This window comes from Prenolepis imparis, unplaced genomic scaffold, assembly GCF_030444845.1.
Source record: "Prenolepis imparis isolate NDT839.2.m4 unplaced genomic scaffold, iyPreImpa1.0 SCAF_6, whole genome shotgun sequence".
Classification (NCBI taxonomy): domain Eukaryota; kingdom Metazoa; phylum Arthropoda; class Insecta; order Hymenoptera; family Formicidae; genus Prenolepis; species Prenolepis imparis.
In genome coordinates this window covers 12,326,950-12,345,145 of record NW_028141164.1, presented here as the reverse complement: position 1 = coordinate 12,345,145, position 18,196 = coordinate 12,326,950, and the positions used below count along the sequence as shown (strand labels likewise).

The 18,196-nt window shown below is 40.9% G+C and overlaps 1 protein-coding gene across 3 annotated transcripts; it reads right to left on the bottom strand.

Moving 5' to 3' along the window:
- Nucleotides 1-554: 554 nt before the first annotated feature.
- Nucleotides 555-14,366, bottom strand: Drm (odd-skipped family member drumstick). 3 transcript variants are annotated; one of them, XM_083039984.1, is made up of 3 exons: nucleotides 13,644-14,366; nucleotides 7,344-7,925; nucleotides 555-4,584 (listed from the first exon to the last, which is right to left on the bottom strand). In XM_083039984.1, exons 2-3 carry the CDS (start codon nucleotides 7,577-7,579, stop codon nucleotides 4,569-4,571), a joined length of 252 nt encoding a protein of 83 aa, XP_082896110.1. In that variant the 5' UTR covers nucleotides 7,580-7,925; nucleotides 13,644-14,366; the 3' UTR covers nucleotides 555-4,568. The 3 variants fall into 3 exon arrangements, with proteins under 3 accessions (XP_082896110.1, XP_082896108.1, XP_082896109.1); XM_083039982.1 differs by having other exon boundaries at nucleotides 555-4,030; nucleotides 13,644-14,363; XM_083039983.1 differs by lacking the exon at nucleotides 13,644-14,366 and adding an exon at nucleotides 10,722-11,007 and having other exon boundaries at nucleotides 555-4,030.
- Nucleotides 14,367-18,196: the final 3,830 nt, after the last annotated feature.

The window sequence follows — 18,196 nt, the reverse complement described above, 5'->3', positions numbered from 1 at the left end:
GCTATTTCACGCCTGCGGGAGATCTGTCTTGATCAGGATTGCTACTCTTCTCTCTCCGTCTCCTTTTTCCTATCGTCCTGATGCCGGCCGTCGCTTAACTTAACTCACGCCGTGATTTGCGTGACGACCGTTTCTGAGCGATCCTCAGGAATGAATTATCCCCGATAATTTCTACGATTGAGTCATCCCGTAGCTCCGGCCTCTCAAACGAGATGCAGATTAATTGTAAGCCACAATCGTATAATTTGTAATATAATTATCCTGTATTATGAGGCTCTCTTATTATACACACCGTGTATACGCTCGAGAGAATGATGCAATGATTCAAGATGGACGATGAAAATTTACGAAAATCTTTCGTAAATTACAAATAAACCCTCACCCTGAATGCTACATATTAAAATTATTAAAATTATTAAAATATTAAAATTATTCACAAAAAATTAAAAGCAGAGGAATCATCTTATAATCATCGCAAAAAAATGCATAGGAAGGATTTTTCGAGCAAGAGGAAATTTATAAAAAATAAAGACACAGGGGCGAGATGTAGCGTTTTACAACTTGGCGAATTTATTTCTAGTCCGCTGTGGAGAGTGGAATTTTCCCACTAATACAAATGCTATGTGTGCGGAAAGCATACATGAAATCATCATCGTTTCGCGCGCGCGATATCATATTATCCCGTCTCTCTTGGAGAGACAGAAACATGAACCTCTTTTCCTAACGGGCTGACCGTGTACCTTCGATTTGTGTTTGTGTGAAGCTAGCGATACATGCATGGGGATATCGATGTGTGTATGTGTGTGTGCGTGTACGTGTGTGTGGCAAAGTATATATATATATAATATAATAATATAATAATTTTATATTATAATAAAAATAAAATAACATTATTATCACTCCTATCAATATCGCGTACAAACGAAAGTGCGGCTCTCTACACTCTTGAAGCCTTATCGGCGGCTACAGTACAGAATGACTAAGCGCTATTTCTCGATAACATTCGTAAAATAATTAATAATAATATATTAATTAATAATCAATAATATTATAATAATAATAATAATAATAATAATATTAAAGATGCGCAATTTTTGCAAGCTATGTACAAAGTACGACCGCGATCTCCATTCCGCCCCTAAAGAAGAATCGAAAACGAGGGGCTGTAGATGAAGAAAGATGAAATCCTGCCTGCGCTTTTTACCTCGAAGCCATCGTGGATTTTTTTTTTATATCATTTTTAATTTTTTTTTTAATCTGTGCGTGAGTTTTGTCGGCTGATTGGCAGCTCTCGATGTTCTCGAGAGGCCATAGCCGAAACTCTCGTACATATTTTGTGTAATTCATTACGTATTGTGTAATTTTCTCTCGCGTTCAAAAAAAAAATGAAAAATATTTAGCGATACGAGAAAAAGAGAGGATGTATATGTTACAACCAAAGAGATTCACGTAAATTTCCTAATCCTCATTAACATACAAGTCCCTTTCCTCCAAAAGTCGCTTTCTCTCCTTTTAATGTACAGTTTAGAAGAAAAAAAACATGCCGCAAAATATATATTAAATTTTATACACGAGAAATACATTTTTTACAGTGTATGGACGCGAGTCGAAGGACGATTACAGTGATAATTTATTATCATAATGTGAATGATTCCATCTTTTTGCGTATATATATATAGATCGCTGTGTGTGTTTAGCATCAAATATAATAATGTAGAATATTAGAGAAAAAGATTACAATAAGGAATACAATAGACCAAAAAATATTTAATATACATATAATAAATATATATATTTATATATTTTTTTATATGTATACAAAAAATTAGTAAAAAAATATATAAGACAAATCAAAATGTAACTTTTCGGGAAAAAATTACGATGTAATATAGTCTTGGGCGTAATAAAATTTGCATCTGCGTTTACATCGTCGGAATGGGCGTAAAATTTTATAAATAACGATAAAACGACGATAAATAAAATCATTGACGTTTTCATTGAACTCTTTACGTTTTATGGATATCCATTACGATATAAATGCGTCTTGTACCTTCCTACCGTTTTCTCTAAAAACCGAGAGAACCGAAGGTTTTCGAAGGTTTTACTCAACACACGACGATTATATTATATTTGTGCTCGCCACACGCGCGCTTATACATATATCCCACACGGTTTACAACTCGCGTTTTAGCGTCTCTTGCTCGAGAGGCAAATGGGAGATCTCAAAACCTACCATATCGCCTACACCTACACCTTCGCCGACACTCGGACGCGAATATTTCTGTCCGTCTGTCGCTTCGACGTCGCGTTTTCGAGCAACGCTTTATCGATAAAAGACAAGAAAAAAAGAAGGGAAAAAACCGGATGACATATATAAAGAAAAAGAAAGAAAGAAAGATACGATCGAGAGACGCTCGGAGAGAATAACGGTTGATCCTTATTCCACTCGAGTTGGCCGCGAGTCTCGGGCCGGCTCAGTCGAAGAGACACTTGGCCGAGGGTTCACCCACTGGAAACCGATCTCAGCTGACTGGTATTTGCGTCAGCGATACCACCTTGTCTGCACCACGTGGACAAGCCAAGGCTGTCCGGTCGCGACAATAATCTTCGCGACAATCTCGCTCGCTCGTCGGCTATTCGATCTTCGCATCTTCGTGTTCCACGATGAGGAGGATCTCTCGCCGTCGCGAGATTATACGGATTTACCGAACGGGGAAGCCGAGTAGCTCTCCGCGGTTGATTGCCAGGTGGTGAGGTGAGGTCAGGAAGAGACGTCGCTCCGGGCCTGGGCGTGGTTCTACGGTAGCACGCGAGGAAGCGAACAAGCGCATCCTCTGACCGTAGACAGAGAGCTAGGTAGGTAGGTTATTACGTAGTCCAATTTGGGATGTTAGCCCGGGGAGGCCAAGAGGAGTCCTCGGCTTCCTCGTTATGAAAATGCGGAAGAAAGTGGCTCGACTGTTTACGGTTTCTTCCTCCTCAGCTCGTTCTCTTGTGTAATCGAAGAATCGTTGTCTTTTTATCTTCCTTGTTCGACGATCGATCAATATCGCGTGTGTGGGTACTTCTCGTTGTCTCTTGTGAAAGAAAATCTTCACCAACATTCTTAATCTCGATTAAAAATGAAGGTGACGCGTATATTTGAAGCAGAGCAAGTTTAAGGCGTAACCTCTAATGTGATAAATAAATTATCTTTCGATATAGCGTCGTATCTATCTTTCTTCTTCCTATCTTACTCGAATTGTACGATATGTTATCTACCTAATCGCATGCAACAATAAAGTTTCAACGATTTATAAATAGCTCGATCGGGGAAGGACTCCCCGGTCCAGTCATCCCGCACAAATGAAATTTTACGTACGCTTTGAACATGTATCGTCGATCGTATTTTACAAGAGATTATATCAATTACCCGTTTGAGATTCGGCAAAATTTATACAGCAAATTCGGAGGTGAAGCTACGATCGTTCGTATCCCTGTAGATATCGCTGTCATCGTTCACGGTTCTGATGCGACGGTGCTTCGTGTTGGTCAATCGGGTCGACGATGATTTCTCCTCGAAGATGTGGCTGACGTCTGGGTGTAGGCTCGGGATACAGGAGGATGAGAGAAGCGGAAAAAAATAATCAAAAGAAGCGAGGACGAACAAAACTAAAAATGCGAGGTTGGTAGGCGAGGTGGTGACAATACAAAAAAAAAAAAAAATAGGGAAAGAAGATCGATGAAGCTTCGCGATTCCCCTGCGATTCGCAGAGACGGGGATTCTCGTCTCCGACGAACGTGACACGTCGTTGCCGACGGAGAGGCGGAGGATCGTCGCTTTTTCATCAGAGGAGGAAGAACTGGGGGGAGAACTGGTCGGTCGATGAAGTTAGAGCATTTCGATAGAGAAAGAGAGATTTCGAGAGATGTCTACGGGAATTTTTTTAGGATAGAAGGTTGGCCGGATGGCTTCTAATACCTAGAGTAGCCATTTGAATAGCCATTTGAGTAGCCGTTGGAGCCGTTGTAGGGAACAGAGTGTATGCTCCTGGAACAGAGATGGTCGAAATCGGAAGATGAGGAAAGTACACTTCCCGGGGTTGACCCCTCTTGCTTTCTTCTTTTTTCCCTTCTCATTTTTTTTTTAAATTCCCCTCCTATCTATCAATCATTCCCGCCGCCTCGTTAGAGCGTGGGACTCACATGCGTTAGTTAAAGAAATAGCCGAACGATGTGGAAGAAGTCGTAGCGAGGGTAGTAAAAGTCGCAGACGAAGTAGCGAGAAGGCAAAGTAGGCAGAAGAAGTAGAAGAAGAAGAAATACGCATGCCGGGGTTTTTTCTGGTGGTGGTGGCGGTACATAGTTGTCGCGAATCAAAATCGGGGGGGGGGGGGAAGTGCGGGTGATCAAGAATGAGAAGAGAGTGCGTGTAGGTTGCAGTTTAATGTTCAAATTGTAGTTGCAATTTTAGTTATTGTTCTTGTCTTATTGTATATAATTGTTTATCTGTTCCTAAAACGGTGTGTGATGCCGATTTTGTGTATGATTTTGTGTATCAAGGTGCAGGAGGTTCAGAGAGCTCCCGCTCACCGCCACCCACATCTACAACAGAACAGAAAACAAGACCACCGCCGTTACATACAAGGTATCCATTAGTATCCACCAGATATTGAAGATTTATTTTATCGCTCGCTCGCTCGCGCGTTCCATGCGGGGGCAGCGTTATTTCCGACTGATTTATGGGTCAGGCCGATTCTATATACCGCGTATCGACTCTATCGACGGACTCTATGGCCCGTAGGCGCCTGTAGAGAGGGAGTGCAAAGTTCGCGCGGATCCTCTCTCGCGGGATATATATACGTATCTCTTCTCTCTCCGCCGCTGCGCGGTTCCTCTTCTCGCCTCTGCCGGGTGAAGGTGACACGTTGCAACCATTACAAGGCTATCGATGCGAAAGGTCAACGGCGGTAGCGGCCTCCTCTGGTCGAACCGACGCTTTTGACCTTCTCGAGGTCGCCACCGTGACCCTTTCAACCGATAGTTTAAGCCGCTAAATCCTAACTTTCCCGATCGTGTATTTTCGCCGAAACTTTTGACAAGTAAGTGATAATGAGATGAAAGTTTCTCTTTCTTCTACGTTCGATTAGAATTTTGCATTGTGTCGCTTACGAATCGGTGAAATCCTCCTCCGCTACATGACATGATATCGTCATCACCTTCTCTCTGACGCGGTTAAATTAATTTTACACTCGTAAAAATGACTCATATAATATCGCAGCCTTTCTCCGCAACCTGCCATGTCTTTAAAACGATGTATTTCTTTCTTTTGTTCGTTGAAATTTTTATTTTAACAAAGGAATATTCTATTCTTTTATTCGTTGAAATGTTTATTTTTACAGAAACGCGAAATATCCTTCGATATAATAAAATATTATTTAAAAAGTATCATTTATTAAAAATAATGATTGAGTTTGAGTGAATAGTCTGTATTTGTACATAGTTTCTTTGTATATTATATATATATATATATATATATATATATATATATATATATATACAAATGTTCTCCATTTTAAATTATGCATTACTATTTTTCGAAAACCGAGGTTTCTATTGAAAAATATTTCATATAAAAGTTGTAGGATTTCGAAGAGGACATCTTGTCGTAAAGTTGAATAGTCGAAAACTGAATGGTTTATGGTATATTCTATCTTCATTCTGACACGTTTTGAAAGAAATATGAAATATCGTAATATACTCATTTTTCGATAATCTTACTAATTTTCTGTATATAAAATAATGAAATCAATCAATCAATGTAAAAAAAACATACTCTTCTGATTAAAAAAATTTGCAATGTGCAACTTCATACTATTTTTTAAATAACTATATGTTATTTACACCAATTAATTTATCTCATTATTCTATGCAGAAAATTATTAAGGTAAGATTATCGAAAAATGAGTACATTACGAGATATTTCATATTTTTTGTCAAAATGTGTCAGAACGAAGCATAAAATATCTCGTAAACCATTCATTTTTCGACTAATCTATTCTAACGATTTTTTTACGTCAAATATTACGAGGAGTCGCGATTTAATATAATTATGATGGTTTCGTTTAAAAAAATAATACTCTCGAAATCTCAAAACTGTCTCCACTTGGAATAAGATTATGCTTATAACAAGATGTCTCCCTCGAAATCCTACAACTTTTATATGAAATATTTTTCAATGGAAACCTCAGTTTTCGTAAAATAGCAACGCATTATTTAAAATAGGACCTGTATATAAAGGATATTTCGCGTTTTTGTTAAAATAAAAATTTCAACGAAGAAAATAATAGAATAATTTTTGTTATATATATATATTACATAATATATGTAATAAAATATATACATATTTTTTTATAATACTGGTACTTTCTTATCTTAAAAAGATGAAACTATTTTACGCATGGAACGCTTTGCGAGTCGTCGTTAATTAACGATATTACATTGGAGGATCATCGTGAGACGTTTCCGCGACATATTAATTCTCCCTTCGGTATTCGATATATCGTTATTTCACCGCACGTAAAATTACCCGTTTTGCGCGTTTCACGATATTTCGTCACGTCAAGGCACGTCGACGATGGATCGAGGAGGAATCGCGCCAGGTCTCGCTCCGTGAAGTGACTCACAGAATAAAGTACCGACTTCAGCCGAACGTTTTTCTCTTTTCTTCGACTTTGCGAAAGGTCGAACCGGTGACCCGACCGGTTTCCTCCAGGCGCTTTTGCGTCTCATGAGTCTTAGCTTAAAGCTTACGCGCGCGACTAAGAATCTTTATACATATAATGTACGAGAATGCTGAAAATTACCTCAACTCACTTACTTGTTATCGAAAATATATGCCTGTCGATTATTACAGCTCGGCACAGAGAAAGAGACAGAGAGAGAAGTAATATTTATCCAAAGGAAAAAAAAAAAAAAAAGAAAAGAAAAAACGGGATAATCGCGACTGAACGATTTCCACGATAGTCGATGACGTAATCTAACGACGACGATTGATTTCAGTCTATACGGTTCGATTTTTCGAGTTTCGACGGAATATCACACGACAAGTACGAACAAGTATCACAAAACACGAAAACGTCTCCCGATGCCCCTATTGCAACCTTTCTCGCGAGTGACAGTCACATATATCGAAGTCCTCCCTTGTCGAAGGACCCGCTAAAGGGCTCTCCATCCCCCGGAGATCGCGACGATCGATCGCGCGACTATCGATCCGTCGAAGTAAAAAAAAAAATGTAAATGACGTCGATGTGAAACGAGGAAAACCGAGAAACGAAAAACCAAAGAAATGAAAAATGGTGTACCTGTGCTGCTTGAGATTGTCCTGCCGCTTGAAGGACTTTCCGCAGACCTCGCAGGTGAAGGTCACGTCGATCTTGTGGCTGCGCTCGTGGATCATGAGGTTGTAGGACTTGGTGAAGCGCCGCTGGCAGTACTTGCAGACGTACTCCTGGTACGCCGTGCACTTGGCGCGCATCTTCTGCCGCCGGCCGAACTCCCTGCCGTGCCCCTCTGTCTCCATCGGCATTATCGCGAACATCCTTATAAATTCCCACCGCTCCTTCTCTTGGTCGAGTCTCTCTCTCTCTCTCTCTGTCCTCTCCTTTCCCTCCTTGATCTTCTCTCGCCGACGCCCGGAATCGCTCCCACCACTCTGTCTGTCTGCCTGTCTGTCTCCCTCTGTCCTCTTTCACTCGGTACTATGTCTCTCTTTCTTTCTCTCTCTTCTTTCTTACTCTGTCATGTACTCTCTCTCGCTCTTTTTATCTGTCTCTCTCGACCCTGTCGTTTCTTCTCCTCCCGCGTAAAGCTAGCTCTTGAGCGCGGCTGATTCCTGGGAGTGAGATCACTGCTGGTACCACTCGCCGAGAGGATCCTCTCGCTGCCTGAAAAGAGCACAGAATCGATGATTCCTCTCCGATCTCTGACTAGCGCGCAAAGTATTTATTTTCGCGTATATGTATATCTTGGACACGAGACTTACGCCGTTCTACAACGAGCTACGGGTTAAGAGAGAAGCGGCTTGTGTGTTAAGTATTTTGCATTCCTTGAGAAACGCGTGGGTGGTAGGAAGGTGCGCGTCTCGGTTCGTGTCTTGTTCGCGTGTGCATTTTATTGGGATCACGCTTAAAATTAATCTGAGAAGGCACAATGGGGTATTGAGGTATGATGAGTATGTCAGATCTGAAGCGAGCTGGCTACGAATAACTCCGCGAGATGAAAGCTTGTTGCGAGATACACCTATGTAGTAAATTTCGACGTGGAAGACGATCAATGTGTATTCAAAATTCTATATTTGCGAGAAATGACAGACGGAGAGTCGATTAAATTGATGCTTTAATAAGTAAAATTGAAAACTCGTATGATTCTCACTTCCAAATGAAATATAATTAATTCGCTATATACAATATATGCATATATTTATGATTATTATTATATCTATATTGCATTCAATATAATCACAATTAATTTTATAAAATTTCTGTGAAATTAATACTCATTAATTTTGGCATTATACATATTAAGTGTTTATATTATATTGATAATTAGTATTACATGCAATTTCCCAGTTTTATTATTTCTGCAAAAAGCACGGTAAATAGAGAAGAAGCTATGAATAAAAAATTAGGTCAAAATTATTCATAAAGAAGCTATGAGTAAAAAGTTAATTTTACCATTTTCATTAATACGTGGTTTAAATTATCACTTCTGATGCGCACCCTCTGTAGAATATTATGTATTTCAACTTCAATTGTCTAGTTTTATATAAATATTACTTACACGAGAGAGAGAGGTAAACGAGATAAACAAGAGAGGAAGAGCAGCAAAACTATTGGAGTTAAATTCGCAAAAATACGACCCATAATCTTTATGCTCATCATCCAGCTTCGTAAATCGAGAGAACATCTCTATCTTGGATATCTCGCGACGGAAACGAATAGCCGATTAATTTTTTTATTAGGCGATAAAACGGCCTATTTCTAAATTCTTAAATTAGAACTGTTTCTAATTATATTATTTTTTTATTTGCATGTCCTCTCTTTACATTGAACAGATATTTTTTACAGATTATTACGTGATTATTTTTATAACAGATCGTAAAACCGAATGAAATTTGTAGTTTCTTCAGCTTTCTTGCATCTACTTTGATCCATTCATAATTTCCAACATTACCCTTGAGATTACCCTTGAGGTTACCCTTGAGATGTCTCTTAAATTTCGAAAATTATTTCAAGTCTGACGAATTTATGCGTCGAAAATTAGACTTTGTTCTCGCTCGTAGAAAAAAACACGAAAAAAATAATCAATTTCCCTCTCTATCTCTCGTTGCAATTAAATTATAGCAAAGAGATGAATCTCTCGTGCTCCAAAGTATCGCTCTCGGAACTCGAGGGACCGGAAGGGAAAAGCTGCTCTTAATAGCACCGCTTGGGCTCGACGTGTGTTGAAGCAAAAAATAAAAAAATAAAAAGAAAGAGATAGCCCGCAGGAACCAATCGCGGCGCACGTAACCCGTTGCACGGGAGCCTCCTCGGCCCCCAGAGTAGCTACCGGGCTCGCGTATTATTAAGCGCACGGCGCACGCTCGAATAAAGTGGCGTGTCCGAATGAGTAATATAAGCGTGGCTGGGCGTAACCCAGGTTGTGTGTGCTTTAGCTCGTGGACCCCTAACGGGGCGGCCGGCGGAGCCTAATCGGAAACTGCGCATTACGCGAGTTCTACTTGAAAAAAGAGACACACGTTGGTTTCCGCGCCTCTGACGTCCGAATCGCTGGAATCCTTGACGTAAATGCCGACGTCACACACGATATTCTAAACGAAGCTGGCGATTCGCACCGTGTCATCTCGGAAAGGTGGAAACTCGTGTCTAGAATTCGTATAAGCAACGAAATCCAGCGACTTTTGTGGCCCGAAGAATTTTTTCTGAGCATTTTCAATCAATCGCGTATACGTGTTCGACATTTTTGTTAAAATAGAATGTAATAGGAATAATATTCTATCTGGAAATTTTCTCGCACAATTTTCTCATATTTATGCATTTCGAAGAGAATTTCAGATTTTATTTATACAGGGTATAACTGAAAAAAAACATATATGGATACTATCAAATTCTCTGGCCAATTTGGAGACGATTTTTCTTTAGTGAAAATGTCGAGGCACCAATAATTTTCAAGTTATAAATAATTCAAAAAGAAGGCCTTCTCGCAAACTAAACTTTGTGAAGTTAAAATATTGACAAAATTACATTCTTTAATTAATTTCAGATAGAGTTTAATTTAATAGAATTTTTATTTAAGGCCTAGTTACAAAGATTAGGAACATGCAAAAAATGAACCTGCCTTGACACTTTCGCTGAGGAAAAATCGTCTCCAAATTGGCCAGGGAATCTGATAGTGTGCTCCATATATGTTTCTCAATTATAGCCTATATATAAATTGAAGTCCCTATGTATTTCAAATTGTTTAAAAAATATGAGCGATCTGACTGTTTAAAGTATAATAATAAATATTAAGATAAAATAAATGTGAAAATTAAATTATATATAAAATTAAATATATTATAAAATATATTATAAAATTAAATTATATATAAAAATAAAAATTAAATATAAATTAATAAACATAAAAATTATCAAATGGAATGAATATGAAAATTGAAAGTAGGAGAAAAATATTTTTACTCGGAAAAATGTAGATTTCCAATTAATGTGCGACGTCTCCTCTCCTTTCCTCCAAATCTGGCAATTTTTTCTTCGCAATCGCAAATTGACATCAGCCGTTCCGCTGTCACAAGATATTGATATATACGCCCGTGAAAATGAACGACACACCGCGGCTACTACGTGGCAATCTTGAAGAGTTATGAGGTCGCGATACGCCTGGTATTACCCGAGACGGAAGAGACACATGTGGCAGGAACAGGTTCTCACTTTGCTCGCGCGAGGCGAAGTTAATGAGTTGTGCGTTAATGAGTCGGGTGCCGAGGAAAGCGACATTAGCCGTGTAAACGCTCAGGTTTTACATTACATACGCACGTACACATATACATACACGGTGATGCGACACGCGAATAATCCCTCCAAGCAGGCCATGTGATAAATGGATCGCGATTCTCCGATAAAGTCTGTCAAATCGACCGTGATCTCGCAGAGTAACAAAGTTACACGAATAACAAGAGGCCATAATTTGCCGATAATTCCTCGTCCTCGTGATACTTTGAGGTGGAGAATGGAGGCTCGTAATCCGAAGAAAAAAGTAAAATAAAATTGCGCGAGATACAAGATTGGTGGCAATCATTCTAGAGCGAATAAAATGACGTTTCTGCACGAGATCAAAGAGAGAGAGAGAGAGAGAGAGGGCGAACCTCCGTGCCTTGTTATCATGTTTCTACTACCTCGCGAGAGTTCATTTAATGGTATGATAATGTACGATAATGTATGATAATGCGTTATTCATGTAGATCGCCATAGATGCCATAGATCTGGCGGAAGATTTGCGAATAGACGGAGAAGAGTTTCGCGTTTTCACATGTAGGTACAGTGAAGCCTATACAGTACGAAAGTGAATTTTGTTGAATAATCAAGCGGGACTTCTCCTTTCGCAAACGTGAATGGAATATCGCGCGATCAAACTTTCAATTTTATTGTTATTTGAACTGTAATTTGAAGTATAATTCGAACGAATGAATCGATAGAGTTGAATTTTTAACAACTGTCTAAAAGCTCGTTTAATCAAATAAAAATGTGTGCATCTAAAATAAATATTTTTAGATACCATAACATCCTAAATACTCAAGATTTATCGAAATCAATGAATTATAATCAATTTAGAGAATTAACCCTTTTGTCAATGAACAGGTAGATATTCAGGTACCAAAGGCAACTGAAAATATGTCGGAACTTTTCTTCGTCCGAAATAAAATGTTGTATTCGAAAATTTCTTACAACGTTCGACATCCATCAGCTGTTATAAATAAATTATGCAATGTATAAAAAAAACGCAGCTGATATCCGGGTAGTTATACATTGATGGAAAATTATGCATCAAGAGAAGGGTTAATAAAGTAAAACGGAAGCATCCGTCCGAGAAAATGCATTCTAAATACTTTCGCATCCCCCTAGAGATCCTAGGTTTCTCGAAATTAATGAATCATGATGAATTCATCGACGCAACCTTCTAGACTGGCCAAAGTACGCGGCTCTCGCGTTTGAAAAATATATATCAATAAATATATCGGCGAACCCTGCCTGCCATCGATCGGCGAGAAATCGAGGGAGGGGGGACGCAGTCGCGGGCGCCCTTTGTTCCTTCCGCAGTCGCGGTAGCCCTACACGAAGGGCGGGGTGCGTGGAACACAAGGAGCCCAGCAGCCAATCGAGGTGGAACGGAGAGACGACCAACCCGAGAGGGAGCCCCGTCTTTCTCTCTCGATATAGCGTGCGTGCACTCGTTCTCGCGTGTATGGAGGAATAAAGGAAGGAGCGGTAGCCCTCTCGAAGTCGTTCGTTCGTTCTCCTCGCCGCAGCGAGGAAGGCCGGTAGCCAACCAAAGAAGAGTAGCTACTGTGCACCGCCCTACCGCCGACTACCGGTTTTCGGCCACTCGCTACCGGAGAGAATCCACCGTGCGAGAAGATGGACCACACCCTTCCTCTCCCTCCCTCTTATAACGTTGAGACGTATCGGGGATCCGCGGAAGGGCGTTTCCCCTCCGAGAGAGAGAGATTATTCCCTATCGCGCGAGAAGATTCGCGGTCCCGTCCAGAGAAAAATGGTAGCCAGGTGATGGACCCGATTTTTCGACTCCGAGGAGCCTCGAACACGCGAAGTTGGACTTGAAGAGTTTGTACTACTTCGCGGAAGAGATTTAAATATATTGAATTTTTTTCCTCCAATCATAGTTAATTATAGATGCCAAAATTATACGAAGGATATCGAGTTAGAAACGAATTTTTAACGAATTCGATTTAGATTCAATTAGATAAATGAAAACATTACATAAATCGACTATGCTTAGATTATGGCCTGAATCAGAAGGGAATTGATTTTATTCGCGTAATTAAATATGTAAGATTGCTTCATGTATATCGCCGCGGAAAATTACACACTTGAGACCTTATTTATAAATTGCCGGGAAGTTCAGAGGGAAAAAAAGATCGAAGAGGATTCGAGGGTGAAAAGTTGTGAACAACCTATGAGAGACATTCTCGACGACCAATCGGAACGCAGCGGCCACCGCGCACCGCCCTATACAATCTGCTACTGGTTTTGAGTCCAGTCATCGCGAAGACGAAGAAGAGATACGCGAACGAATATGGACCGCTGTGTTCCCGCCCGCTTGATTCTTAATGCATGCAAGTATGAAGGACAAAATGTGCGCGAAAGGGCTCGAGATATATTCAATAATATGGATATTTTCCACTTTGCAGAATTCAAATGACAAATGTTGAAGATTTATAACGATATATCCTCTTTCTTTCCTCTTGTTAATTCGAATATAAAAAAATTAATTTCTACCTCAAATTGTATAATTAACAGATGATTTAAATTATATCGCTATATCAATTAAAATTGCAAATAATAAATTAATTGACTTTGACTTACCGAGATGGGTGAAGTGCGGATAAAAAGATTGTCCTGGAGCGATAGTAACTCTTCCGTTGAAGTTAAATCTGCAGGCTTTGACGGAAGCGAACGAAGAACGAAAACTCGCGAAACGGGTTATCGAGCGAACTGCGAGTATATTCAGCGTCACAATAAACGCCGCCGACAATAAACGCGTTACTTAAACAAGGTCTCGGTGGCTCGTGAGAAAGTGTCTGGGAGATGCTGCGCGTGTGTCTTCCGGGCTGACAGGTCTGGACCGTTTGGATGCGCGGCGTCGACTGAAGCTTGGCCGGTCGGTTCGTTGGTAGCCCGAATAGGTAGGCACACCAGAAGACGGTAGGACGCAGTGTGTAACCGCCAAAGGTCTCTCCTCGTCGTCGTCGTCGTCGTCTCTCGCTTCTTCTGGTTGGAGGGATCGGGAGACACCTCCCTACCGAACCGACTCACCGATACCCACCAGTTGTCGTTTCCGTGTGAAGGTAGCCTCCCTCGATTCCACGGGGAACGTCCAGGATGTTCCTTCCTCGACCTCGTTGCGGTGGTAGAGGTAGAAAAGAGGCGGCGAGGGAGGAAGATGTGGCGAAGGTGGTGGCGATGGTGGTGGTGGAGAGAAGGATGTGCGGAGGAGGAACGGGAGCACAGAGAGAAGAAGGAAAACTGAGGGAGACGAGGGTGGACGCGGCGGGTGATGACTCGGACTGGAGAGAAAACGGCGAGAGAACGATGATGAAGTGGAAAGGTCCGACGAAGAAGGGAACACACAAGTGGTAGCGCGTCTTGTCCCGACTTGACTCTCTCTGCGTGCGTCCTTGTCTCGCCTGGATAGCCGAATAGCAGCGCGGTTATTCACAAATCCTTCGTCGATGCGGCTTCCTGAGCTCCCGCTTCGGTACCCGTTCATTCCTCCCCGCTCACCTCAAGACTGTCTGTCTCCTCCAGCGTTGAATCTCTCGCTCCCTCTCTCTTTCACGCTTCACGGGGTCCTCGGCATCCCTACCACCGCGTCTGGGCCCGCCCTCATAACCGTGAGACGAGAGCATCCCTCTTCACCCACGCCGTGAAAGAAAGACCCCTTTTGGACGTCTATAATCTCGTAGTGTCTCTTTTTCCCCTACCCTTTTCCCCTCGAGTATTGGAATAAACCGCCGCTTCCTTCCGCCTTCGCCCTTTTTCCCAAAAAGGATGCCCCCCGCGGGGGCGGTAGCCAACCCTGGCCATAAAGGCTACGAAGGTAGCCCTCGTATCCAAAAGCTAGAGCCACTGACTCTTTTACCATCTACCCGCCTATATCTATCTACCTGTGCGTAGGTCGGAATGTGTCGCCGATCGTTCGGGGAAGAACCGGTCCATCACGAGACGAGCTATCTCGTCTACTTACGCGCAAGAGCAAAACCACAAATCGATCTTGGAGAACGCATTTCTTGATTTCTGCCTTCTACTTCTGTAGGAAAGACCAGGAGAAAGGTAGATAAGAAGACGTATAAAGAAGGAGATGGAGAGAGAGAAAGAAAAAAGAAAGCGAGACAGACATGTAGACACAGAAGGAGAGACAGACTCTCGCCGCTGACGATGAGAAGCAGATAGTGTGGGAGAGGAAGGTGGAGGTGGAAGGAGCGTGCAAAAGAGCCGAAGAGCGGGGGCTGACACGATGCCGCGGGGGTTCCCAGGGCACGTGGGAAATGCACAGTAGTCGCCGATGTCAATCCCCCCACCAGGCCTCCCCCAGGCTCGCTTGGGCCCCGTCGGGCCCCACCACGAAGAGAAGTCGGGAGAGCTTGAGAGCCATCGCCGAGATTCCGGGCGCCGCCCATCGAGATTCTGCGGTATCGCTTCATTGGACAATCCCATCCGAACGGAACGATCGCCTCCCTCGTCGGGATGATCGAGTGGTGGAAAAATTCCACGGGAATTTTCGACGACGAGGTGGACGAAGGTGGACGACGACGACGACGACGACGACCAGGACGGCGACGGCGATGGCAAGAGGAAGAGGACGACGAAAAGGAAGAAGAAGAAGAAGACGACGACGAGGGAGCGATTGGTAACAAAGGCGACGCCGACAAACCTTGGCATGCGATTCCATTTGCGAAAATGCATCGCCCAAAGATGGAGAGGATACATACAATCGAGATGACAATAGGAGAGTTTGGAGATAATAGTATTAATTGAGGGTAGAACTGTATTCCCTTTTTTTTAATGGAGATTCTGATTGGGAAAGGTATTCTTGATATATGCCGCATAGAAAATGCATACTGATTGCTATATGGAAATTATACTCTGACACGTCGAAAGTCAATGCGGCTGTTTCAGTACGAAATAATGATGCTGCGAAAATTGGTATCGAGATGTTTGATAGACAGAGAGATTCAATGTTGCTAATTATATTGATTTTCTCGTACGTTTCTATGCGTACGTTTATATGTCAAGCATATGTCCAATTTAATTCGATCGTGATACAATGTTGAAGTATAACTTATAAGTTTCCGATTTTTTGATTGCGATAAAAAAACGTTCCATGCTCTATAATTTGATTCGTTCAAGTTGTGAAATGATTAAGTTTTGTATTGTGTGGCAATATTGCATCTCGAAAATCTCTCTAGTTAATCAAGAGATAGTCAATTCAACATAATTTTAAAGTTTCTAGAAACTGGAGCGACATTTACATTTTTAATAGAGGATAAACTATTATTAGAAGATAATTTTAATAGCGTTAATTAGTCTTCTCTTCTCTCCTCTTAGCTATTTCTGTCAATAATAACACGCAAAAAATTTCGAAAGTAGAAACCTTGAATATCGTCACATTTTCGCCTAATGAATCATTATGTCTTCAAGTTATTTCAGTTGCTATATAAATGCAATCAATATTATTATCTTGAATAAATCGATAATACATATTATTCAGAAATTATAAAATAATAATATAAAATATACAAATATTGATGATATAACTGAATTGATATCGAAAAGTAACGATCATTCGACTTTTATGACCGAAAAGTATTTATAAATGTTGATTCAATTCACTGACAATTACTCCAATCCTAAATAATTTATTTCTTGAATTATTGTGACACGTTTTTGTCCCATTTTTTCAATGTATGTAGTCCCAAACTGTTCATTCAGTTCGAGAAACGTCCTACGCTTCTCTTCTTGCAAAAAATTTTAAAGCACCAATGTTCATCTAACGGTCTTTTTACCGAACTTTGTGTTAGTAACCCTAACTTATAGAAACAGGTCAAAACAAATACCGGTCAATATAAGACAGTGGTCAAAATAAATACATGCAGAGACGGAGAGATCTGACCCGCTATCTAATAGTAAGTCCGGACGAGAATGTGTCCGGAGGTGTCGCATCTTACCTTAATATTAGGGAAAAAACAAAAAAAAAGGAGAAAGAAAGATCGTGCGTATTCGGTGGAGATCGCGCGAGAGATCACAGAGAGGCCGCCGCCTCTGGTGGAAACGGAAACTGACGGAAACAAAGCCTCGGCAAACAGACGTCTCCCTCGCGCAGGAAACCTTACGAGGGCAAATAAGACGCGCGTCTCCTCTCGCCTCGTCGGTCTCGCGACAAATATTGTCACATCCGCGATAGAGGCGGAGAGGAAAACGACAGCGCGTCACCTCGTCTTCGAGAGGCCCCTGGCGACCGATACATTCGGGGACCCCGGGGTACCTAACCCCCGTATACTGTATAAACGACGCGAGAGACCAATCAGGAGAGACCTCGTGTCGAATTGTCAGGTAGAGTTTTAGCACTAATCTTGGGTTAACATTAATCTGAAAGAAAAACTATGAACGGGGAATTCGCAGAGAATAGAAAATACCCTTCCCTCATCTAGGATTATTTGCGAATTTGAACGGAAAAGATAGCGTGAAAGCTCTTTTAGCTGAATCATTCTCCCGAGTCCCGAATGGTTTTTGGACACAATGTAACAGTAGCCACCGTGCTTGGTGTAAACGACAATTTAAGAGAAAAGTTTCCTTCCTGTAATTTAACAAGTCATCTTCAGCATCGTTTGTGATTTTGAGTGAATTCAGAATTTTCATGATTTCATTATTCTCTTTCGAGCGACACATAAATATAAAGAACGACATACACGTGAAATTCTATTAGCGAAATTAATAAATAAATATATTGATTAATTAGGAATATAAAGTCTATTAATAGCTTCGATTGATATTAATTAATATAATTTATTCTATATATTTATCTTGAACGGAAAAGATAGCGTGAAACCTCTTTTAGCTGAATCATTCTCCCGAGTCCCGAATGGTTTTTGGACACAATGTAACAGTAGCCACCGTGCTTGGTGTAAACGACAATTTAAGAGAAAAGTTTCCTTCCTGTAATTTAACAAGTCATCTTCAGCATCGTTTGTGATTTTGAGTGAATTCAGAATTTTCATGATTTCATTATTCTCTTTCGAGCGACACATAAATATAAAGAACGACATACACGTGAAATTCTATTAGCGAAATTAATAAATAAATATATTGATTAATTAAGAATATAAAGTCTATTAATAGCTTCGATTGATATTAATTAA